We start from the raw sequence: 22413 nt of genomic DNA on the forward strand, positions 1-22413 counted from the left end.
GGTATACTGATATAACCCAAGTTATATCCTAAACATCCTAAACTTGGAGATAAAGACGCGACACCCTGTCATTCCATCTTGCCGTGCTGTATTACAGTTGAGAGCTTACACAATGCACCATTGAAACGATGCAAGGGCTCAACGTTCCCATGCTAAGCATCTCGAGTGTGCTAATCTCGAAACCAAATGTGAGTTTCCACCAGCCACGTAACTCAATGGCAACCAAGGAGTCAAGTCCCATATCAGCGGTGTTCGTACTGGTGTCCAGATCCACGTCGCCAGTGAGGAGCAGGCTGGCCAACTTCTTGCCAATCTCCAAGGCAAGTGTGTTGACAGACTCGTGAGAGTTGAGAATGCTGGGATCTTTCTTGACCGAAGAGAGGAAAGCACGGAGGCCATCGTTTGCTAGGAGTGCATCACTTTGGCCACGACCAATGTTGTGATATGCCGCCATTCTCACGTCTTTGCTTAGACGCGTGCTACTCTCTGCGCTTCCCAGGGGAACGGTGGGAGCAACACCGAGGAGGAATGCATCTCCGTACTCTTGAGGGGAGGACGGAGGCATCAAAGCAACGTTCAGTGCTTCGACTAATTCACTCTCGTCTACAGGACGCCATCCGGTGCCCTTCATCTTTCGGAGCAAGTCCTGGTTCTCGTCAAGATACCCAATGCCCTCCATAGCTCCGAGATCAAGGGATGTGCAAGGGAGTCCCATTCCCGCTCGGTATCGAGCGAAAGCATCGAGGAAAGTGTTTGCGCTAGCGTAGTTGGCTTGCCCGACTTGATCCAGTATTCCAGATAAAGAACTAAGAGCAGGAAGAAATCGAGTGGGCACTTGGCAGCCAGAGACGCGTTGTGTAGGTTCCAGGTACCCTGAACCTTTGGTCGAGTTGTCATCTCCCACTCTTGGAATGTCATGTCTTCAAACATGCGGTCTCGAAGAACCATGGACATTTGGATGATGCCAGTCGTATTCGGCTTGTTTTTCATGCCCACAATTCTCGCGAGGAAATAGATGCTCTTGTGGCGGCGATTGGATACTGGGCATCAGAGATGATTGAGATATCGCAGAGCGGCAATAAAAGCTCCTTGCCTTCTGCTACACGAAAGGTTAACTCCATGCAGCTAACTCGCCAGTCTTGATACCTTTGAGTCGAGCGAATATTAGTCCAGTTTGGTTAGATTAGGTCTTGGCAGTTAGTAATTTACTCATTGGTATTTTATCCTGCTTAAAAAGATACAACTGTGAGGTTCTATGGCTCACATATGTAACCAATCAAGGTAAGAAGTTATCTGGGCGTAGAATAGCCAAAATAACAAAAAGAGAAACCTGATCTCTCAAGTCTATACCAGACTGGATATCAAGCTTTGCCGAGAGGGCCTCGACTACCTAGCTAGACCCAAGTCGATACACTCACTCATCCTGTAAATCACAGGAGGTCAACACAATGACCAAGTACCATTGCAGACTCTGCTTCCAAAGCAGCAGCAGCTAGTCTGACGGAGAGCCTTCGCATGGAACTCGCCCCCTTTGCTATTCGAGTCATCAGTATCGTTACAGGTCGAGTGAAGTCGACATTCTTTCAAAACTCAAACAATGCTGTACTTCCCGAGGACTCAATCTATGCCGTGGCGAGGGAAGCCATTGAGGGCCCATTGAATGGGAGGACCTTCAGTAAGCGATAGGGGGGACACGGGAGAGTGGGCAAAAAGAGTAGTTCAGGACTTGACTTCTGTCAATCCACCACATCTCGTTTATAGAGGAGGCCAAGTTGGTACTGGTAAACTAGCTTCTATTTTCCCACTTGGCACATGGGACTGGCTGTTCAAGCAATGGTCGGGAATAGATGTGCTAGAACAGGAACTTGAGAAGCGAAAGGGCCAGGGTAAATATTAGGTATGAGTACAGGTAGAAAGCCAGGAATGCATCTACACCTGCCCAGACATTGACAAGTAGACAGACCATCAACAATGAACACCTACTTCCCCCCAGCCCTTACCAGACTAGCAAACCTGCTTCCTTCTGTGCTAGCCAATGCCCGAGGATTTCCAACCTCAACAAGCTTACCAGTATCAAGAACCACGACTGTATCAAAATCCATAATCATATCCAAGCGGTGACTTACGGCAATCACCGTGTATGCGTCAAACTCTGTCTCGATGATCCGCTTGATGATGAGTTCCATGTCCTGATCGACGCTGGAATTAACTTCGTCGAGCAGTAATAAGCCACCTTGGTCCTTGATCTTTTCTGTCATATTCCCAGGGCCTGGTGTCTGCGGTGTTCGAGCCCGGCGCCGTAGCAAAGAACGTCCAATCGACATGAGTTGTCGTTGACCTCCGCTAAGAGTCGAAGACGTCATGCCAGCATCAATCCCGCCACGACCCTGAACAAAGTCCCATAACCCGATATCTATAAGAACGGCTTTGCATTCATCCAGGGTTGAGAGGCCTGAAGGGTCCAGATTCTCTTTAAAAGTTGCGCCATCAGGCAAGAAAACGGCCTCCTGAGGCACCGCAATGACTCGTTGACGAAGGGCATCTCTGTCCAGGCTATTCAGTGGGAGACCATCAATCAGAAGACCTTCATTGGGGGTGTCTTGTAGAGGGTCGAGGAGTTTCAGCAGCAAAGATACAAGGCTTGATTTTCCGCTGCCTGTCCGGCCGCAGATGGCCACCTTTTCTCCTGGCTTGATGCTCAGACAAAGGTTATCAAGAGCCAAATTAGGTTCACCTTCGCTTTCGCTCCCCATTCTTTAAGTATTTTATCAGCAATTGTCCTCTGGTTCGCACTTGAAAGAAAGTATCGCAGCTTACTGATAGCTCGCTGAAACGTTGTTCAGTTCCACGCTGCCATGTTGTGGCCAATTCTCAGGGGGTACCATGTCCTCTCCCTCTTTGCCCTCAGGCTTGACTGTGGCGTTGAAAGTCTTGAGCCTGGAAATGGCACCTATGGATGTTTCGAGACGTGTGTAATAAATAACGATACCAGATAGACTTTCTCCGAAACTCATAAGAGTAACCAAAGAAGCACCTGTGAAACCCGAATTTGAGTGGAGTCTAACTGCAAGTGTTGTTAATACTGCTGCCAGTATCATGACTATCATGTCCAAAACGAGATTGAGCCACTCTTGCACCATGGCAAGAAGGTAGGCGGGCTGTTGGCTTCTATTGAGTAGCCTAGCATTCTTAGAAACTTCATCGGAGATGTAGCCTTCATATCATCAGTATAATTATATCCATAAATTACCAGGGTGAAAGCTCGTTAACTTGCTGGATGAGCCAGTCACTTACCGAAAGCCCGCAGAGTCGTGATTCCCCTCACGGTATCCATGAAATGGGTGCTGAGAGTTTGCAGGTCAGTAAATTCTCAATGAAGATAGGTTCTGCCGTATAACTTACTACAAGGGGCTTTTAGCCTCAAGATCCAGGAGCCTTAGTTGCCTAGAAGTCCTAAGATAAAACCTTTGCACCGAGTAGAGTAAAACAGCAAGGAACGGATAACTAATAGCCAAGTATGCCGATGAGGTTGGCATAACTGCAGCTTGTCCGAGGGCTTGGAAAACCTATTCCTTGATGTTAGTAGTAGTAATACTAGGCTTTGCTCATTTCATAACTTACACAGAACAAGGTATTCAACAAAGCATCTGGAAGTTCAGTATCAATCAAATTGAGATCTTGTGAGAAAAGATTGGCAATAACACCGGTGTCGGCGTGTGTGAAAAAGGACAATGGGGCCTGGATTAACGTTGTGAGTGTATCATGATGGAGATTAGCACCAGCTCTCTTGATCGACACAATAAAAAGAGTGATGCCGAGGAGCAACAAAGAGATCAAAGCGGAGACCTGCAACAACGCGTATATGCAGACATAGTAGGCATGAGAATGACTTCGGGTCTCGGATGATATATCATCAGTCCAAAATTTAAGCCCTGTAAATAAGCCCATTAGTCATGTGAAGGATAGTGACAAGATTGAAGCATTATTCACTTACAAATGGTGGGGAAATTGGTAAAGAAACCCCAGAGCGCAGCCAAGAAGAAACAGCAGAAGGGCACCAAGAGACCCATACTCAGAAAATAGTACTTATAAACCGCCTTGTCGCCCGTTGCACGGTTCGGGTCATCGAGGTTGACTTCGGCTCCCGGGGACCCGTCTGGTGAGCCTTGTGCGTCCTTTTGTGCTTCAGTCCGTTCTTTTGAGGCTGCTGTTTCGGACACAGCTTCGCTCCCGTCACCGCCAGCTGAATCACGTATGCCGAGACTCTGGACGTAACCTCCTTGCTCAGCAAGTTCCTTGAAGCTGCCTTGCTCCTTGATAGTGTTGTCCCCAAGAGCGATGACGTGGTCAGAGAACGGGAGAAAGCGAACGCTATGAGTACACAATACAACGGTCGTGCGTCTCTGTTGAAGTAAGCCTCCAGGTCCAAATACTCGTTGGAAAACGTGCAGCTCTGTATCTGCATCGAGACCGCTGAACACATCGTCCAGTATCACCAAGTCGGACTCTAGATACAAGGCACGCGCTAAGGAAACCCGCTGTTTCTGACCTCCTGACAGGGTAATGCCATCCGATCCGACATTGGTTTGGTCTCCTTGGGTGAGTTTGGCAAAGTCCACTGACAATGCTGTAGCCTGGATGACTGAGTTGTATCTCTTTTCATCGTACATTGAAAGGCCAAGAATGTTATCGCGAATAGTCCCATTCCACATAAAAGCAGTCTGGTCGCAGAAACCGATACGAGGGCATCGCATACTCAAAACTACACTCCCTCGACTCATGGGGATCTCACCCAGAAGGGTCTTGCAGAAGGTCGACTTCCCTGAACCTACAGGCCCAACTACCATGGTGAAAGAAGATTTTTCAATATTTGCATTGATATCTTGAAGAACAAAGGCATTTTCTTTCCAGCCAAAATTGCCATTCTTTATGCTAATCATGGTAGAGTCGGGTGCCGTTTCGATTTCTGAGCTACCCGTGTCTGCTTCGATTTCAGTGAAATTGAGATTCTTCTTACGATCAGACAGGACTTGGCGGAAGTCATGACGGGTTTCGCACTCTAAAAAGGCCTGGATTCGTCCAATGCAGGCGATTCCAGAGACGAGTTCGGGTATGGAGGTAAAGATTTGAGAGAGGGGATTGGTAAGGAGCATCAAAAATGCCAGACTTGTGAAGACCTTTGAGGTATCAAGTGAAGCCTGAGTAAACGCAAGGGTTAGTGGAGGACTGATCAGCATGGGTGTGAAGCCAAGCATAGCAGCTAGGATGAAGATCTTGCGAAACCGAGCACCAGCAGCAAGCTCCTCTACTCGTAACTTCTGAACGAAGGAGCTCACAGTGGAAGCCAGACCGGAAAGCTTGAGGTTCTTCATTCCAGCAATGACTGTAGCCGTCAAACCGACGCGCTTTTGCACACCTGTCATCCACGCTCTTTGAGAATCTCCTGTGAAGTTTACCAGAACTCCCAAGAGAGTGAAGCATACCACAACTACTCCTATGGGTACCAGGAAGACCAGTCCCAACCTGATATACAACATCCAAGCAGCTAGGGCAGCCTGTATCACGCCTGCCCAAACATTATGCAGCATTCTAAGGCCGAGTCTGATTCTTTCAATATCGGTACTCATCAGAGTTAGGGCAGCGTTATGGTCGTCTGCTCCGATGCGGGCTTGTGTGGCTCGGGAAAATATTTCTGTCACCAATATTGATCTAGTCATGGCCCGCATGCGGTGATGAAGATACCTATTATACATGTCAGGTTTGATTTAAAGGCTTTCTAACTATAATCTGACGTACCAGCAAAGAGCTGCCGAGACAGCCATACCAAGGTAGATCAGTATTGCAGCACCTATAAAACCATACCCCACATTGGCTTCGATTTCAGGCCGCGAAAGATGATCTAATAGCTTTTCAATGAAGAATGGTTGACAGAAGGTGAAGCCTAGTAGAGCGAGTCTCAAAGGGATTGGCAGAAGGAGAGGGACAAGAAGTGTCTTGACGAGGACTTTGACGAGACCGTAGCTATCTCCTTTGAGTTTGCTGTAGTCCATGTTGGCCAAGAACCTATCATGTAGCTGCTTACTATGCAGCGCAACATCCAGAGGGTAAAGATCATCCATGGATAGTGTAGATCTATAACCCTGCAAGAAAATACTGTTTAGCCATGACAGAACGCCGAGTGAGAAGATACTACTGGTTTCTTCGGGGCTATGCTCATCTCTGTCCCATGTTATCCATTTGTTCTTAGACTTAGTTTCCAGGAACAGAATGACGATCTTGACGGCTAAAGATGTTGTAAAAACGGCACTGTAGGTAATCTCCGGTGTACTGTCAGAGAGCAGGAACAGCGTACGGGACTGAGCAATGTCAAACAACAGAGTCAGGAACAGATAAGTGTTCAAGAGGATAGAGGGACGCGGACTCCGGTTATGGTCAGTATAACTGATCATCACCATAGCCAAAGCGGCTACGAGATCGACAACAGAAGATGCGATGAAGATTCGAGTGACATGGAAAGAGCCCATGCCGACTTGAATCAGCAGTGCGATCTGAAGGCCAACATATGTTATGATAGCTCCCTGAGTACCAGAGTTAGAGGTCAAAATTGATGGACATATACCTTGACGACCACATACCAATTTGGTGAGCTGGAAGATAGGTGCATAAACCACGGAGGGCTTGCGTGACTGAGTGATAGCGCGCCATAGTGAGCATACGATGAACAAGGTGCATGGAAGAATAGAGAAAAAGAGCTGTTCAAAATGAAGATTGAAGTCAAACCGGTCCCGGTTCATGTACAGCAAGCCAAACTCGCTATCATGAAATGGCATCTTGGCAGACTTGGCTGTTGTAAGGTGAAGAGCCCCTATGGCTAGAAGTGTGTAGATGAGATAACTCGAGGTGCGTGCTTGTCGATTACTCCTTGGTCGGGATACCTTGGAAGGGGGATTGCTTTATGTAGTCCGGTTGGCACTCTCTCTAGATTACCTATGCAATACATATGGAACCTAGAACCAGGGCGTTAAATTGCATGGGCTAGGGTAGGTAGTTGTCAGGAGTTGCTTATGACAGTTGGCTTCCATTCCGAGGCAGTGTCAAATACTCCCTCCTATTCAGAACTATCAGCATTTCTCCATCGACTCATGTGTAGGTCAGGAACGAGCACTAATTCGGTACGACCTTACAAGGAACGATAAATATTATCCGTGGACCCATGCCCCATAACATGGCTAACCAAGCTGATGCTGCAGATTTCCGGTGTAACTATAACTGCGATTGAATTTCCGGATAAGCACGTCAAAAGAAAACATACCCCAAACATGCAATGCATGGCCCGCAATCCTTCGAGATAAATATGAGGGCCACTCTGTACATGCGATACGGGTTTGTCTCGCTTTGCGACGCCTTGCTCCGCTCAACAATCTGGGTCTGAGACAACTTGGAAGGTAGTATCAATATAAGGCGAAAGCGCCGTGAACTGACATGATCAGTTTTCGTAACCCCTGCTCGTGTCTGTTGGTTCTATGGAACAACAAACACTGAGGCAAGACTGGATAGGAAAATGACAAGTATTTTACCACTACGAAAACTACAACGATACAGAGTGATCATTATGTGGAGTGTAAGATCTTGAGTCTGATGGATGGTTATCTAGACTACCTTAAGTTAAAGTACAAAAATAAACTACACGGGAAGATCCTAAACTTAACCCTTATGCGGTTACTGTGAACGGGACGGCAAACTTCCCAGCTGGGCTTACGCTGGACACCCTAGTCCAGCCCACTAAAACGAGCATCCTGTCAAAGTTCCTTTGCTACAGAGCATAAGCAATCAGCTTATTGGCTTCAAGGATTCTCGTGATGCTCAGACTATACTGGGGTTTATCCAGCATATCCAACACGTTACATCCACAGGGGTTTCAGGTGTACTCCACCCGTGATTGGCTATCCAACTACTCAACTCGACCTCATCCAAGGCAAAATTTCGTACTGGACTTTGCTATGCAGGAAACCCTGTTCTATAGCAAGGTCAAGTCCGTCAAGTAACGTGGAGTAGACTAACGAAATAACAAGATGCAAGTGAGCAAGATGGCAATGACACTTCAACTCAATATAAATACTTGTCGACATAGACAGGTTTTGGGCTCCCCACGAATACAACAGTCCAAGACACGCCGAGAGATCTCTCCTGCTTGAACTATTAGTATGTTCTTGGAAAAAGTCTTGGAACCTACTCCCAAGAACTCACGATCTCGTCGATCCACTAGTCCTAGGGCTGTTCAGAGACGAAGGTAATCAGCTCAATCCCAGGGATCTCCCCAATTTATTCTCGCCAACTCGAAACTTGGGAAGAATTCAGAACAGATTATCTCAGCGCAACCACCGTGAGTATGAGCCAGCCCAACATCCTCCAGACCGGCTGACTGTCTGACTGTCTGAATATAGGGCGAAGAGCAAAAGAGAGCAGTGAGGCTACCAAGGCACAACCTCAATACGCAGGCGTAGGCATAAACTCAGAAGTGCTTCCTGTATCCATGTCCGATAATAGCACAATGCAACAAGGCTGTGGTCTCGACCGGACCCAAAACCTCCACTACCTGCCAGGGAGTTATCACGAACCTCTTCAGTATGCTAGCAGTTCCGAAAACTCGGTCGATTACTTTGAACGTCAACAATTTCCCAGCGGCCAGCCAAACTCTGGTCCAGCCACTGCAACCTCAGCGTGGTATTCAGGAGTTGACATGCAGAATCTGATCACACCAGACAACATGGTGTCTTTGTTCTCACCGGACCGGGAATGGTCACAGTCAGACATAGAACGTTTATCAGCACCAATGGAGTCCAACGTTACCGGGCCAGACTCCCAGCCCACGTGTTCTTGTCGTAACAGCTCGGAGCCGGTGCTTGGATAAGTTCCAGAGGGCTTTCCACTATGGCGCCAGAACGAACAAGGGCCTGATGCGTGCAGGATCCCATCGGCGCCGAGCCATTCTGAGTTGGATTCTCATAGATTACGCAGGTAAGACATGATACTCCGATAATATCTCGTAACTTAAGCATATCCACTAACAGACGTTTCAGTGAGACCGGCCATCACGGACCGGGGCCCGGTCTGCATGACAGCGCCGCAGGAATGCCGCATTCAACGCTGCAAGGACATGTTCATGCTTGCAGCAGCAGGCTGGCATCTTTATCCTCATCTAAAGGAATCTCATCGGCGGAGGAAACTAAGCTGGCCGACCCGTCTCCAGTAGCCGAACTGACCCATCGATTCGACTCCATTCTAGAAACCATGCGCACATCAGGTTTTCACAACTTTGACGGCAGCAGCTTACTATACAGGTCGGTTCAGTACAGGAAGTGTCCCATCAATTATGCAGTGTTCTAGCCGGAGTCGGCGCTTAAAAGTCATACTGCAGAAACTTCACCAGGATAGCCAAGAATGGCCCAAGTGGGAGTCCCGGGGGGTCCATGAGAGCATGTCGATTGCAACCGGTAAGAACTAGTTAGACATTTTCCGTGACCCATTGACCCATATGGTGTCAAAGAAGGACAAACTCTCTTATCGACTTAATACTAATCCGGTTTTATAGCATGACTTTGCGTTGATGAAATTGAGCAATTGGTCAAAGACGAATTTCCTACACAAGCTCAAGACAAACCACCACGTAGTGGGACGACGCTCGAGCAACTTCTCTCAACACATGATATCGGAAAGGTCTTCTCCAGAAGCAAAGAACAGTCTTTATCTCCCCTTCCCTCCGAGGTAGCTCCAGATGAGGTAACTAACCAATACTCGTCTTCGGATTTCGCTAAGTTTCGGTTAGATACCGCACCTCTGGTCATTGCTAACTGAATTGGCTGGCATACGGAACGTGTATTGCGATGAAATTGCCAGATTGCTACTCGGTATTCTTCTCTTGTCTAGGAGACTTTTATAAAGGATAGATGCGAAACTTATCTTGTGAGGGATTATGTATTTGTTCTTCGCAAGAGTCACTGCAAAGATCGGACGATGAACGTTTAGTATACTGTTCATCTTGAATTTATGCACTGGCCAAATCCAGAGTAATTGCTTAAACCATTGGTGTTGCAGAAGAATTAACCAATATATAAGGAAAGGGGATCGAATTGGTTGATATTTCTCCATAAATTATGCATTCTCCTAGCCCCCCGAACTACCACGCCATCACGGCTGAGATGCATATTTGAATTGGTTTTTGTTCCGAGGTTTGTGACAAAACTACCCTGTGTATTTGCTTCCGCGGAAGCCAGATACTTACGTCGTAGACCTGCGTACGCGTATTGGGCCACATACAGCTTCGAGAAACCCGGCTTTTTAGCAGTTGGGTATCTCACCGGTCGAGAGCACCCGAATCCCGTTGTCTAGTAGTCTCTGTGGTGGCCGTTCCCAGTTTAGTACCTTATCACCTCTACCCCGGATATCCTGCCGCCTCTCATACCAGTTGTCCACTGTGACGGAGGTTGTCTGCCCTTGTACAGTTTTTAAAGAAATGGTCTTCTGCGGTGGCTTGGGCATGGCCGGCCAGTCAATGAGCCTTGGGACATTGCCTGAACGAGAGTCTCGTTCCCTTCGTTCCCGCCATTCCTTCAACATAAGTTGATATGATTCGACTGGATGGTCTAGCTTTACCCCCGGATGCTTCACCCATTTTAACTCGATGTTATCGAGGTTTTGATCTTCGTGAGGAATACTCCGGAGACTATCATCTTGAGTAATAATCTCGTAGATGGTAAATATAACGCCCTTGATATCGTTCCGTTCCTCGACGTAGCTCTCACCCTCTCCAGATGAGGGACAGTTGATGCGGGCCGCGAAGTTGAAATCAAAGAGCATGATAGAGTCTGTCGACTCATTGATCAGGAGATTCCGTGGAGCGATATCTTGGTGCGCGATGCCATGTCCGAGGTTCAATTCGTCTACGACCTTTACAAGTTGTTGTAGCCACTTGAGCTTGAACACGCGCGACTTGTTCTCCTCTAGATTGCCGCCAGGCACATAGTTGCTAGTGAATCCGACTATACGACCCTCAAGCTCGTCAACGACCACTTGGTCAAACGGGACGATGTTTGGATGGCATGGGAGACGCATCCATAGATTCATCTCCTTCCAGGACATTTGGGCGACTGCCACAAGAAGTAGTACTTAAAGACGACCTCCCAAGGGTCAGCTTTATCGTAGGGCAAGACATTCAAGGCCGGCACCTAGATTTTACCTTTTTAGCAGATCCCTCTATACATGGAGAGTATGCAACAAGGTCCGCATTGGGACCAAGCCTCTCGAGTTCCTCAAGCTTGTCTCGCCGAACAGTTTGAACTTCTTCTTCTGGGGGACAGGCATCGTGAAGGGATGGATAGTGTACACAGCAGGTTGGATCATTTTTCGAGTCCGTATATGTTGAGTTGATCTCGTCGTTATGCGATACATATATTCTGTGAATATCGGGTGATAGTGGATCGCTATGGCGGCTGAAATGTTCAATGGCGAGGCTCTCGTCGTCCTGCTCACCGTCCATAGTTACTGAGACAACCCGTCTCTGGTCCCAGTCGATAATATGCCAGGTGCTTGGTCCACCAATTGGGATGTCACCGCTTAGAGAAAAATACTTGGAATCTTTGTCAATCATGTTGCTGTATTTTATGGCAATCAAGGCATGAAGATGTAAGAAGCATGAGGTAAGGCAGATATGAATGTGTGGTGAGATGCATGGCTCGATTATCTTAGTCAGCCAAAGCAGCTCCTTGACAGTGTGGCACCCAAGTGGTGTACAAAGGACTGTGTACTTATTAAAGTCGTTTTCACAATAGAAGAGCAACTAGTATGGATTCTAAGGGTCTAAATGAATGAAGTCATCCAGAACTTAATATCAAGGCACGGAATGGAGTAGCGTTGTCGTTCAAAATGACCGCGTAATGTGGAATGAGAACGCCCAACAGAATTAAGTTCGCCCATCGCGGGCAGCTGATCACTAAACCTCACTCAGCGGGAAGCTCGGGCCCCTGCAACTCCCGTAGGCCCCTAAAACAACTGCCCCGCCATAGGAGTGATGTCGACGCTCAGCGCTGATTGGCCCCCATTGTTCTCTAATGACCGGTTTCGACGGAGCGAGATTGGAGGACACCACAGAAAACAAGGGCGAGCTTACCGTCATTGTACATACAATTACACTGCATGTGCTCCATGTTTTGTTTCTAGACCCTTTTTCTGTCGTTGTCTTTGCCTTTCTTGTATTTCTGTGCTTTTCTCTACGGTCACCACTGTTTACGAACTCGGCTCCCTCGGTTGAGGTCCCCTTTCACCGTCATCTTTCTTAAATCGACTATTCCGCTAGTTCTTACGATAGTTGGTTCTGTGTTTCGAAACAAATGCTCGAGGCATGGTGACGTCAAAACTTACCCTCTAGGACATCTTGCACTCGAATGTCTATAAGCTTAATCGAGCACGTGCAGCTTCAAATCACAAAAAACCTGTCCCACGACGACTAGACTCCCACCTGCGCCCTGCGACGAGATGCTTCTCCTCCATCAAGTCGGCAGCCTCAAGACAGGCGAAGTCGTTCGATATACCATAACATACATACCATCTCAAGACCGGATCTTACCGTCACCTGAGAAGCTCTTCCTGCGCGTACGCAACACCTCGGCCATCGCCCTCCGAGCCGCTTTCGTCCACGGACCATATACTCTTTCCGCCGCCGCTTACCCCGCTGCATTCAACCCCAACGAGAAGTTTGAATATCCTGAGCGTTATGGAGTGCCAGAGTTTGAGCCCATGGTCAAGGCGGGTGGTTCTTGGGAATGCGAGCTTGTGGTTCCGGTTACAATCCGACAGAGTGCTGGGTTAGGAAGTCATGGAGGCTTTGGAAAGGCGCCAGAGCATGATCATGAAAGCGCCAGTTGGATTGTTGAGGTCTCTTCACAGATTCTGTTCTCGACTTCTGCTGCTGTTGGGTTCGAGGTTGTGTTGGCTCGTGACAAGAAGTCTTTAAGCCTCAGCAACTCGAGTCCTGTGGTCGGTGGACAATCCCAAGTTCCTCAGCCTGGAAAGATCAGCGACTACCAACAAGGCGTGGAGGCCAAAGAAGGACATCATTCTGCGCAGCCACGAGGTGTCTTTTCTCGCGCGATACAACTCAAGGTCGAAGATACTGCAGCATTGTGGAATACCCCTAGACTTCCAGGCTGGGATGACAAAGGAGAAGGGCGCGCTGAAAAGCGTTCAGGTGCAGATCAGCATGTAGAAAGTGTCGTCAAGACTGGCGATCCCGAAACAAAAGGCGATGAATCAAAACCAGAGAACCCCAAAAAGAAACAGAAAAAGGTCCACATGGTGGTTCTGACACATGGTCTGCACAGCAATCTTGGCGCAGATATGCTCTTCATGAAAGAGAGCATTGATGCAGCTGTCAAGCAAGCCAAGATCGATGCCAAGGCACGGCGGGCCCGGGAACGAGCCGCGAGGAAGAAATCAGGCAATGGTCTTGTCGAATCAGATTCTCACGACACAAAGGACATGGACAAAGTGGAGGGTGAAGACCATGAGGATGACGATGATGAAGAGGTTATTGTTCGTGGTTATTCAGGCAACTCGACGAAAACTGAGCGAGGAATTAAGTATCTCGGGAAGAGGCTCGCTAGATACGTCCTGTCCATGACATACCCAGATCAGCCATTCCTACCGACAGGGAAAGGAATGACTGATGCTATAACTCACAATTTTGATAAGCACGATCCCCAGCAGAAACCGGTACACAAACACAGTACTATTCATCTCAGCAAGGATGGGGCACATCTTCACAAGGCGGAACGTCCATACAAGATTACGAGCATAAGTTTTATTGCTCACTCTCTTGGTGGTCTTGTTCAGACATACGCCATTGCATATATACAAAAACACTCACCACAGTTCTTCGACCTCATCAAGCCAATCAACTTTGTTGCTTTGGCTACACCATTTCTGGGTCTGAGCAACGAAAATCCTTTATACGTCAAGTTTGCTCTGGACTCTGGTCTCGTTGGCAGGACAGGGAAGGATCTTGGTCTGACATGGAGAGCTCCGACACTTGCACGGAGTGGTTGGGGTGCTATTGTGGGAAACTTGGGCGAGACGGCGCATAAGAAGGTTTACGGGGAGACACAACCTGAGTCAAAACCGCTTCTAAGAATCTTACCGACTGGCCCTGCACATACCGCGCTGAAGAAGTTCCGAAACAGAACTGTTTACTCCAACGTGGTCAACGATGGAATTGTACCACTTCGCACAAGTTGTCTTTTGTTCCTGGACTGGCAAGGACTCGGGCGTGTTGAGAAAGCTCGACGAGATGCTGGCTTGGTCGAAACAGTCGTTGGATTCGGATGGGCTGAGTTGACAGGTACAAATCAGGCTCGCCAGAAGCAACTTGGAAACGGCTCAGCAGGACAGTCTGGTACTTCATCTCCTCAGACTCACGAAAATATGCGCGAGGTTCCACAGCCACCAAGCACGGCTATGGTTGATGATGACAGAGCGAGTCTGCGTTCTGTGGCAACGCCATATGGTGATGAGGTACCGTCTGACTCTGCTGATTCAACCAACAGCGGACCATTAGCGGGATTCTTCAACTTCTTCAAGAGTAATGAGCCTCCAAAGCCTCCTAGTGTGTCGCAGAGGCAGAAGAAGATATATTCCAAGAGTCAGACTCTCAAGCTCGATGAATCAGCCGATGGCAGTGTTGATACTGCTTCTGAGGCTGCTTCGACTAAACAGTCCAAGGTTACAACTGGTCATGACGGCGAAGATGAGATGACTGCTCCTCCAAGAACGACTATCTTTGAATCTGCTGGCGATCTGCTCAACCCCAAGGTACCCGATGTTGAGTACCTGATCGATCCATCCAAGCGGCCGCGAACTATTTTCCACGATCGTGTTTATCACCCAGCTGATATACCTGGTCCACCATTGAAGAGACGTCCTACTACATTGGTCAGGAGGAAGACGGGCCAACGACAGAACTCGATAGGACAGGCCTCTACCAGCAGCGCGGATTCGTCGCCTTATCCTCATGTGAACCATGAGGACAGTTCATTGTCAGCTAAAGACTACGATGATACAGCGAACACGAATCCCGATAAAGATATTCATGAAGTTATCGACACTTCAAACATGCGAGTTGAGGAGAAGATTGCAAGAGCCTACCACAAGGACCTGTCTTGGAGGAAGGTTCTTGTAAAGGTTGAGCCCGATGCTCACAACAACGTCCTGGTCCGCCGCATGTTTGCCAACGCGTATGGCTGGCCTGTCATCAAGCACTTGGTCGATGCCCACTTCAGCGACTCGGCGGCCTCTCGTCTTCGCGACGAGGACGAACACGGCCGCGAGCGGGCCCGCAACATGAACGAGCCTCCTGACGAGCACGGAGCCGAGCTCAAGAAGAGTCGAGACAACTTAGCAAGTATGACTCGAACAGATAGTGAGTCTCGGGAAGCTATGGACAAAGTATCGGATCTTCCGAAGCCACAGCAGTCCCAAAGAGGGAGCGACGCATCAACGCACCAGCGGCCAAAGACGGAACGAGCGGACTCTGTGACGTGGAGCGAGCGAGACTGGCACGATAGCGACTGTGATAGTGATCTTGATTTTGGAGGTGATCTGCCTGCGCCAACGTCCCCATCGGCGCTTCATCAGCAGGACAAGGGCAAAGAGGCGCAGGGGCCGTCGGGCGGGTGGAACTGGGCGGAGAAGATTGTGGGCAAGGGAGCTTCACGGGCGAAGAGTCCCGTGCATGGAGCTAAAGATGAATAAGTCTGGGCTTTTTAAAGGTGCACATTGTATTGTACGACTATGGATTCAGAAGAGATGGGAGTTCATACAGGATAGAAGGGGCATTGAAGCGCAGCGAGTCGATACCACGACAATGAATCTAGAGACAATTGATCAATACACGAAATACCAATTCCAATTCGTATACGTGTCCTAGGACTTGCCCGCAAAAGCTCAAAGATTTAGCTCGGAGCTTGAAGAAGCAAAGCTGTAGGTCTCAGTTCCAATGTCTCAGGTACCAAACATCTGGGAGCACCAATCGAGCAATTGTAGCACCAAAAAGGCAAACGGGGCTTGAGTCAAAGAAAATCTCCATGATGCGAACTATGGGGAAGTGGGCAGACAGATTCTGTAGGCTAAAGACTGTCAAGAGTCGCCCTGCATAAAGAGGCTTTTGGGAGTTGTTCGCTATGGGATGTTAGAGCGTTGGGATCGAGATCTGTTTAAGACATGGCTCGAGTGATGATGGGAACATGATGGATATTTTTTCAGGGGAATTCGAGTTGTTCGATTGTGTAAAGTCTGGTTATTTGGAAGGATTTGCTTCTTGAGAAGGGTCTTGTGAATATGCATGTTTAACAAGGGACATCTGATAAGGTTCAGCATGTCTTCACTCTCAAAAAGACCCTTGAAGGTAATTCAGGGACCTGATACAAAAAGAACTATTGTTCTGTCTCCACAGCATAACGTAGATGCAAAAACGGCAAAAAGAAGGTATAACAGCGGAATCTAACCGCCTGTGTTGGACGAACAGGGAATCGAACCCTGGACCACTCCCAGATTATTCGGATGAATCATGCTAAGGGAGTATTATACCACTAAACCATTCGCCCGAGGAATTGTTGAAGTAGCTGCTGGAAATGTGTGCTATGTCGGTGGTTTGTGAGAATTGGTGATGGTGTCGATTTATGGTGGGGTTAGAGGTGAAGTGGGGGGGCCTGAATCGTGCAGGTTGAATCTCTTGGCCATGGCAGTGCATTTAGAAGATACAGTAGAGATGGTGTTGTATTTGTATTTATATAAGTAAAAAGACGCTGCTTTAAATTTAATGGAGTGTGTTGCCCTATCAAATATCCTCGTGGTAAAGATAATGCATACCATAGTAGAATTCAAGAGTCGATGCACGTGTAAATCAAGTATTAATCTATTCTCCAACCATGACGACCATGTGCGTCACCGTCCATTTCTCTCTGGGGGCCTCCAATTCCACTCCAGCCCAAGCAAGCTCCAGCTCCAGCTCCAACAAACTCCAAGTTCTGGAGCTCACTAGAAAAAAAAATCATCGTCGTCAGCTTCGCCACGGTTCTAGCCTTTCTCTCTCATAGAATCCCTGTGCGATTCCTCTACCAACCAAAGTTGTTGAGCAGGAGGCAACAATTCCTCTCTACTAGTCGCTTTTTTTCTTCACCGGCTTCTTTTCTATCCGTGCGGTTCTTGCCATAAAGATTTATATCACAGACGTCATGCTACGATAGTTTGCTGTGCTGGTTCTACGATCTTCTTACGGCGAGCTTTCTACTCTGACATAGCTTCCTCTGGCGCATTGCAGCAAACGACTGCCAAGATGATGAGATTATACCTCCTACCGCTCTCGACGCGGCGAACTCTCCTCTATGCGAAACGACTCGAAGCAAATACTGCGCCACAAGGAAGAACATATGTTGACAAGGGCACTGCCTGGGCAGCCAAGACGTGGGCGCAATGGGAGAAGATGGAGTCTGGATGGAAGCGCAAGGTCGTCGATTACGGCAACTACGCTTTTCGTCGCATCCCATATGAAGAATGGGGCTTGAAGTCTGTACCGCCTCTGTCGGTGAGACGCCGTGGGAAGGAGATTGAGATGAAGGAAAAGGTCGACTTGTGCTTCCCGAGCTCGGTGATACCGCCGAATAAGGCGGAGGGTATCCTCAAGACTCTTGCGACGGAGCGTCAGGCGCTGCACAAAAAGAGGCTTGTGTGGTGCATTGTCGGCATGCCGATTACTATTCCATTTGCGCTCGTACCCATGTGAGTACATATCTTCTTTGCTTTTTTTTTCTCGATCCGCTGACTAACATACACAGCATCCCCAACTTGCCCTTCTTCTACCTCGTCTACAGAGCGTGGTCACACGGCAGAGCCATCTCAGGTGGAAAGCATCTCCAATGGCTCCTCGAGAACAAGCTCCTACGCCTAGCTCCCTCTGAGAAGCTCGACCGGCTTTACGCACTACATGCCCCACCAGCCGAAGAGCCGGACAATAAGGAACGCACCCTTCTTACACAAAAGGAAGTTCAGACTTTCTCAGACACTCTTGACATGCCGGCTCTTGAAGTGGAGCTCGAAAGGGCTATATGGCAGGTCGAGCAAGCCGTTCAAGACCCAGATAGTCAGAGCCCACCTAAAGAGAGTTCACCTGGTGCAGCTGCCGAGAAACCAGGGTCCACTGAAACGGTGGACAAGAAAGATCAATGAGAAAAGAAGAATTAGTTACGCATGAGTTTTCTTTATGTTAGACGATGTATGATACCTATGTACTAAGCTAGGAGTGTATTTTGGTACGGTTAAAGAAATGGTTGGTTGTATTTGTATTTGTATTTGTGTTTGTGTTTGTATTAGACTGGAGTGAATACCTAGGAAAAGGCAAAGGCAAAGGAAAAACAGGCGTAAGTACGCGGGTATATCTATAGAAAAGGTCCTCTCCCCAACGCGCCGCGCCTAACAAATGTTGGCGTAGTGGTACAATCGCAATCATCATAAAATTCATGGCTTTTCGTTCATCTTCGCCCTTCTGTGCAAGTCATAATGTCTCAGCTGCTCTGAGCATATCGCGGACCTTGAGAGCGGGGAGAAGGCCGACGAGACCCATGGCGAGCAGCATGCGTCTTGTCCTGAGACATGTGAGATCGGGAAGACGGATGTTGCTGGCGATTCGGTGGGCGTCGGAGAGTGAGAAGTTGAGGCCGAGGTTCTTGAGACCGGCCATTGAATACAGACAGTTCTAGAGATTGTTAGATACATTCTTGGTGAGATGTACTGGGGAGGAACTTACTCGGCTCTTTGGTGGTGCTTTATGTCCCATGACAGCAGCTTCAGCATATTCATACTGAACAACCTGAGCACTCAGAACATGTCCTCTCCAAGCATCCGCTGCCTTTACGCGAAGGAGTCGTTGAGTGAGAGTGTGAGATCCAGGAGGTCCTCGTCGACTTCTTCTTCGGCGCACAATACGTCCTGAAGCTGTGGCATATTTGTTCTCGGGTCCATGGTTCGTAGGGTTGAGAGGAGATGGAAAGACTGGGGCGTACGAAGACGCATTGTGATAGTTACAGGCGACCATTGCTGTTGTTGTTGTTGTTATTGTTGTTGTTTGATGGTATTCAGTATTTCGTCTGGAGGATGAAAAGAGAGGAATCTCAGAGGGAGACCAAGTTATGGAATATTACTCTTGAGGGAGATGTAAAAGAACGAGGGATGATGATACTATCTGCACAAGAGGATATCCTCGAATCCTTATATTCAATTCCTCTGGAGTAAAACTGACACTAGTGCCATCACTCTATCCTCCCCAAGCCATGTAATTAGAGAAAAAATGATCTCCAGGGGCTGGACGGCCCAATACTATCAGAGTAAAACATCGATGTTCTACATTAGAGGAATGCTCTCTGCGCGTATAAGTCGCGACCCTTGACAAGATCGAGGAAAAAGAGTTGTGTCTCCACCAACAAAAATGGTTCGGTTCAATGTGGAGGCTTAAACTCGTCTAGTCAGGTACAGAAAGTGAGCTGCAGCGACTCAGATGATCAGACACGGAGCACTAGAAAAAGCAAGGAGACGTGTAGACAAAAAAGGAGTCTGAAGAGAAACTATTGCAGGTAAGAAAGAAAAAAGAGACTAAGAGATTGTGACGAGACAGACACCAACGGGCGAGACATGAGGATCCTCTGTGTGTGTGTGGGAGTGGAGAGGCTCGTGTCTTCTTCATCCCTTGATATCGTGGGCGGGGGCAGAAACAGAAACCTGACCTGATAAACTGCCAATATTATTGGCTTTTCTCCCTCAATTGCTAAACTTTGGAGTTAGGAAAAACCCCTTCAGTTATAGAGTATATCCATTCTATCCATTGTGAGAAAGGTTTGATGGGGAACTAGACAATAAGACTGTGGGAACGTGCTCGATGATCTCAGCTAACGAGGGGGAATACAATGATCGTATCCATCCATTATCATCGGCCCGCGAGCTACTAACAACAAGACCTGAACTTTACGCGTCGAGACGTGTCAGTCAAAATAAAGATCGTTTAAGCTGAGTTAGCCTATAACATTAGGTTGGTTGGTCAGTTAGTTAGTTACTTTGACATAGAATAGATAGTTCAAAAGCTGAAAGGGCATCATTGTTCCATCTAAGTTAGTCCTAAACGAGTGAGTTGACCAAGACCTGTCCGTCCGTCTCCAACGCCGACCCTTCCCCTCCCCCTCCTTCTAATCAAGTCCGATTCCGACTCGAATTGTCCGATCTGATTACTGTATTACCCAATGTTGATGCAAAAGTCGTACTCTGAAAACAATAAAACCATGAGGTCCTCAAGACGACACCCAAAAATAAAGAGTGGCATCGTCTTTTACTCTATCGTGCTTCTACCTCATGAGATGAAAGTAGCTTCGGTAAAGATGGTGCCCTCCTCGACGAACTCCTCATCTCCAATCTTCAGCTTCAGGGAGAGCTTGGGATGGTACTATAGATTTTATAGTCAGCAAGGGGGTTAAGTTCAAACCAGTCTCTCGGAAATTAAACAGAGAAATAAACTGTACCTGATAGATGTATGGCTTTGTGCCAGCTGCAGCTGCGACAATGGTCTTGACGAAGCCGGGGACTTCGGCCATGACGTCAACTCGATCAACCCTCTCTCCGAGAGATCCCTCGACCGAGGCCTCGACGGCTTTTCCATCCTTGGTCTTTCCGGCCCAGGTGTATTTGGCGTCGCTCGGTTCGGGCCAGTCATTCTCCGAATCCTTCTTGACTTGAGTGTGCGTGGCCGTGTTGTCGACGCCGCCGATGACAATCTCGCCATCCTTGACGATACCACCCACGTTGACGAGGGTAGAGCCGTACGAGGGAGTGCTGGTGAACTCCATCAGGACAGCTGAATAGGTGGGACCCTGAAAGTTAAGAAAGTTCCATCGAGATGCAGCGTGGTGCGGCTTCATGCCCTGCAAAGCGTAAGCGAAGAAAGCCTTGCCCTTGAAGTCCATGGGGCCGTCCTTTGTGGTGATGGTACCCTCAGAAACACAGCGAGGCCAGAAGGCGTGTCGCATAGATCCCCATGGGTTCTCGAGGTCGGTGCCGTACAGAGTTGTTCCTGTGGTTCCGGCTTGGAAACCGGGTGTAGAGCGGGTGATCTTGAGGTTGACGATGGCGTCGGGGTCGTTCATGCTCTTGATGGTGTAGAAGGTGCCATCCTCGGACAGCTCGATCGCGCAGTCATCGGCGTAGAAACTTGTCTTGTCCTCGTTGAAGTCGTGGTTGTTGAGGGGTGTAGAGGCCCAGAGGTGGGGCTTGGAAGGGTCTGAGCTGAAGATCTTTGCGTTGAACTGGCAGGTTGTTCGGATGCCACTTTGAAGGTATTAGCAGAGCCATGTGATACTAGAAACTCGGAACATACGCTACGTTACTATAGATGAGCTGAGCAAGGGCGATGTAACCGTTGTCGCCAAAGATGTAAAAGGTGTGTGTCTCAACAGAAGTAGAGTCCATAGCCTGCCACTTCAGGTCATTTCGAGAGATCTCGGTGTAGGGAGTCTTCTCGGCCTCTGTAGCGACAGACTTGATGGCAGAGGGGCCGTAGATAGGCTCCTGGGTGCCGGCGACATTGGCCAGTCTATAGCGGTCAGTATTTTTACATGAAGCTCTCCAGGGTCCATCTCATGGTGGGGTCAAGAAGGATCTGAAGGGGGGGTTAGAACGTACTGTTGCTTGGCCCAGTTGAACATGATGAGTTTTATATGAAGGTGTGTTTGTATGTGTAAGAGGGAGAGAGAAACAGAAAGTAGGGTTCTGCTTCGAATGAGGTTGATGGGATGATGGGTCGAGAAATGGAGGAAATGCTGGGGACGTCGTTAATTAACCCAAGGCTGGCTATGGCATGGATTGGATACTAGAGCTGCAGTCCCAAATATCGATGTCACTTTCACACCGCTGGGCCTGCTTTTCTGTGGCGGCACCCGCTTGATTTTCCCCTGGGTGATGGAGGGGTACTTCAAGGATATTGTGGCTGGTGTCAAAATCGATGATGTGGGGAATGACGTGTGTTGAGCATAAACGCGTACCAAGACGCGTCTATCCTTTACAGTTTTTATATTAGAGTACAGTGTCTTATATGCATGTTACATTGCTGTAGAATATCCTCCTTACAGCATGTTGAGAAACATGAATATGTGCAGTCTTGCGCCACGCATGTCATTGAATAGGAGTAAACTGCTTATTTAGTGTTGAAGAAACTAATATGCTAATGTAATTCCCGTAGCTTCCGGCATCCACTTATTGTAAATCAGCGCCGGGCTGGGCTGGTAATCTCATCTCAAAATCATGCCCAAATGGTCCCATGATGCTGAACTT

General features: G+C 48.2%; 8 protein-coding genes and 1 non-coding gene across 15 annotated transcripts; 3 read left to right on the top strand and 6 right to left on the bottom strand.

Moving 5' to 3' along the window:
- Nucleotides 1-68: 68 nt before the first annotated feature.
- On the bottom strand, nt 69-954 carry FOIG_08019 (uncharacterized protein; the record flags this gene model as incomplete). The annotated part of the gene is made up of 3 exons (XM_031207835.1): nt 69-86; nt 110-806; nt 836-954. 3 exons carry the CDS (start codon nt 952-954, stop codon nt 69-71), a joined length of 834 nt encoding a protein of 277 aa, XP_031061969.1.
- A 1011-nt stretch (nt 955-1965) lies between these two features.
- Nucleotides 1966-6940, bottom strand: FOIG_08020 (uncharacterized protein). 6 transcript variants are annotated; one of them, XM_031207838.1, is made up of 9 exons: nt 6636-6940; nt 6527-6578; nt 5797-6039; nt 3995-5742; nt 3622-3932; nt 3403-3566; nt 3295-3344; nt 2818-3214; nt 1966-2754 (listed from the first exon to the last, which is right to left on the bottom strand). In XM_031207838.1, exons 1-9 carry the CDS (start codon nt 6730-6732, stop codon nt 1980-1982), a joined length of 3837 nt encoding a protein of 1278 aa, XP_031061972.1. In that variant the 5' UTR covers nt 6733-6940; the 3' UTR covers nt 1966-1979. The 6 variants fall into 6 exon arrangements, with proteins under 6 accessions (XP_031061972.1, XP_031061971.1, XP_031061975.1 ...); XM_031207837.1 differs by having other exon boundaries at nt 5797-6219; XM_031207841.1 differs by having other exon boundaries at nt 1966-3214.
- Nucleotides 6941-7984: 1044 nt separating this feature from the next.
- Nucleotides 7985-9504, top strand: FOIG_08021 (uncharacterized protein). The gene is made up of 4 exons (XM_031207842.1): nt 7985-8290; nt 8374-8387; nt 8445-9018; nt 9081-9504. Exons 1-3 carry the CDS (start codon nt 8205-8207, stop codon nt 8909-8911), a joined length of 567 nt encoding a protein of 188 aa, XP_031061976.1. The 5' UTR covers nt 7985-8204; the 3' UTR covers nt 8912-9018; nt 9081-9504.
- A 286-nt stretch (nt 9505-9790) lies between these two features.
- On the bottom strand, nt 9791-11913 carry FOIG_08022 (uncharacterized protein). The gene is made up of 2 exons (XM_031207843.1): nt 11237-11913; nt 9791-11177 (listed from the first exon to the last, which is right to left on the bottom strand). The coding sequence occupies exon 2, from the start codon at nt 11137-11139 to the stop codon at nt 10339-10341; it is 801 nt and encodes a 266-aa protein (XP_031061977.1). The 5' UTR covers nt 11140-11177; nt 11237-11913; the 3' UTR covers nt 9791-10338.
- A 243-nt stretch (nt 11914-12156) lies between these two features.
- Nucleotides 12157-16433, top strand: FOIG_08023 (uncharacterized protein). Of its 2 annotated transcripts, XM_031207845.1 has the most exons (2): nt 12157-16029; nt 16093-16433. In XM_031207845.1, exon 1 carries the CDS (start codon nt 12532-12534, stop codon nt 15799-15801), a length of 3270 nt encoding a protein of 1089 aa, XP_031061979.1. In that variant the 5' UTR covers nt 12157-12531; the 3' UTR covers nt 15802-16029; nt 16093-16433. The 2 variants fall into 2 exon arrangements, with proteins under 2 accessions (XP_031061979.1, XP_031061978.1); XM_031207844.1 differs by having other exon boundaries at nt 12157-16433.
- Nucleotides 16434-16562: 129 nt separating this feature from the next.
- Nucleotides 16563-16652, bottom strand: FOIG_08024. The gene has a single exon. It is a non-coding gene; the product is annotated as a tRNA-Ala (tRNA).
- A 334-nt stretch (nt 16653-16986) lies between these two features.
- FOIG_08025 (uncharacterized protein) lies at nt 16987-19481 on the top strand. The gene is made up of 2 exons (XM_031207846.1): nt 16987-17826; nt 17883-19481. Exons 1-2 carry the CDS (start codon nt 17384-17386, stop codon nt 18271-18273), a joined length of 834 nt encoding a protein of 277 aa, XP_031061980.1. The 5' UTR covers nt 16987-17383; the 3' UTR covers nt 18274-19481.
- FOIG_08026 (uncharacterized protein) lies at nt 18358-19816 on the bottom strand. Its single transcript, XM_031207847.1, has 2 exons — nt 18851-19816; nt 18358-18799 (listed from the first exon to the last, which is right to left on the bottom strand). Exons 1-2 carry the CDS (start codon nt 19136-19138, stop codon nt 18599-18601), a joined length of 489 nt encoding a protein of 162 aa, XP_031061981.1. The 5' UTR covers nt 19139-19816; the 3' UTR covers nt 18358-18598.
- A 212-nt stretch (nt 19817-20028) lies between these two features.
- FOIG_08027 (survival factor 1) lies at nt 20029-22143 on the bottom strand. Its single transcript, XM_031207848.1, has 4 exons — nt 21766-22143; nt 21461-21676; nt 20610-21411; nt 20029-20533 (listed from the first exon to the last, which is right to left on the bottom strand). The coding sequence occupies exons 1-4, from the start codon at nt 21786-21788 to the stop codon at nt 20441-20443; spliced, it is 1134 nt and encodes a 377-aa protein (XP_031061982.1). The 5' UTR covers nt 21789-22143; the 3' UTR covers nt 20029-20440.
- Between the last annotated feature and the right edge of the window lie 270 nt (nt 22144-22413).

The sequence above is a fragment of the Fusarium odoratissimum genome (genome assembly GCF_000260195.1).
Source record: "Fusarium odoratissimum NRRL 54006 unplaced genomic scaffold supercont1.12, whole genome shotgun sequence".
Taxonomy (NCBI): Eukaryota; Fungi; Ascomycota; class Sordariomycetes; order Hypocreales; family Nectriaceae; genus Fusarium; species Fusarium odoratissimum.

Coding starts and splice junctions, on each gene's coding strand:
- FOIG_08020 (XM_031207836.1), bottom strand. CDS start 6,830: ATGCCATTTCATGATAGCGAGTTTGGCTTGCTGTACATGAACCGGGAC. Junction 3,933..3,994: donor TACCAATTTCCCCACCATTT/GTAAGTGAATAA, acceptor GCTTATTTACAG/GGCTTAAATTTTGGACTGAT. Junction 3,345..3,402: donor GAGGCTAAAAGCCCCTTGTA/GTAAGTTATACG, acceptor GCAAACTCTCAG/CACCCATTTCATGGATACCG.
- FOIG_08021 (XM_031207842.1), top strand. CDS start 8,205: ATGTTCTTGGAAAAAGTCTTGGAACCTACTCCCAAGAACTCACGATCT.
- FOIG_08022 (XM_031207843.1), bottom strand. CDS start 11,139: ATGTCCTGGAAGGAGATGAATCTATGGATGCGTCTCCCATGCCATCCA.
- FOIG_08023 (XM_031207844.1), top strand. CDS start 12,532: ATGCTTCTCCTCCATCAAGTCGGCAGCCTCAAGACAGGCGAAGTCGTT.
- FOIG_08025 (XM_031207846.1), top strand. CDS start 17,384: ATGATGAGATTATACCTCCTACCGCTCTCGACGCGGCGAACTCTCCTC. Junction 17,827..17,882: donor CCATTTGCGCTCGTACCCAT/GTGAGTACATAT, acceptor TAACATACACAG/CATCCCCAACTTGCCCTTCT.
- FOIG_08026 (XM_031207847.1), bottom strand. CDS start 19,138: ATGGTCGCCTGTAACTATCACAATGCGTCTTCGTACGCCCCAGTCTTT. Junction 18,800..18,850: donor AAGCACCACCAAAGAGCCGA/GTAAGTTCCTCC, acceptor AACAATCTCTAG/AACTGTCTGTATTCAATGGC.
- FOIG_08027 (XM_031207848.1), bottom strand. CDS start 21,788: ATGTTCAACTGGGCCAAGCAACA. Junction 21,677..21,765: donor TTCAACTGGGCCAAGCAACA/GTACGTTCTAAC, acceptor TGACCGCTATAG/ACTGGCCAATGTCGCCGGCA. Junction 20,534..20,609: donor CAAAGCCATACATCTATCAG/GTACAGTTTATT, acceptor TAAAATCTATAG/TACCATCCCAAGCTCTCCCT.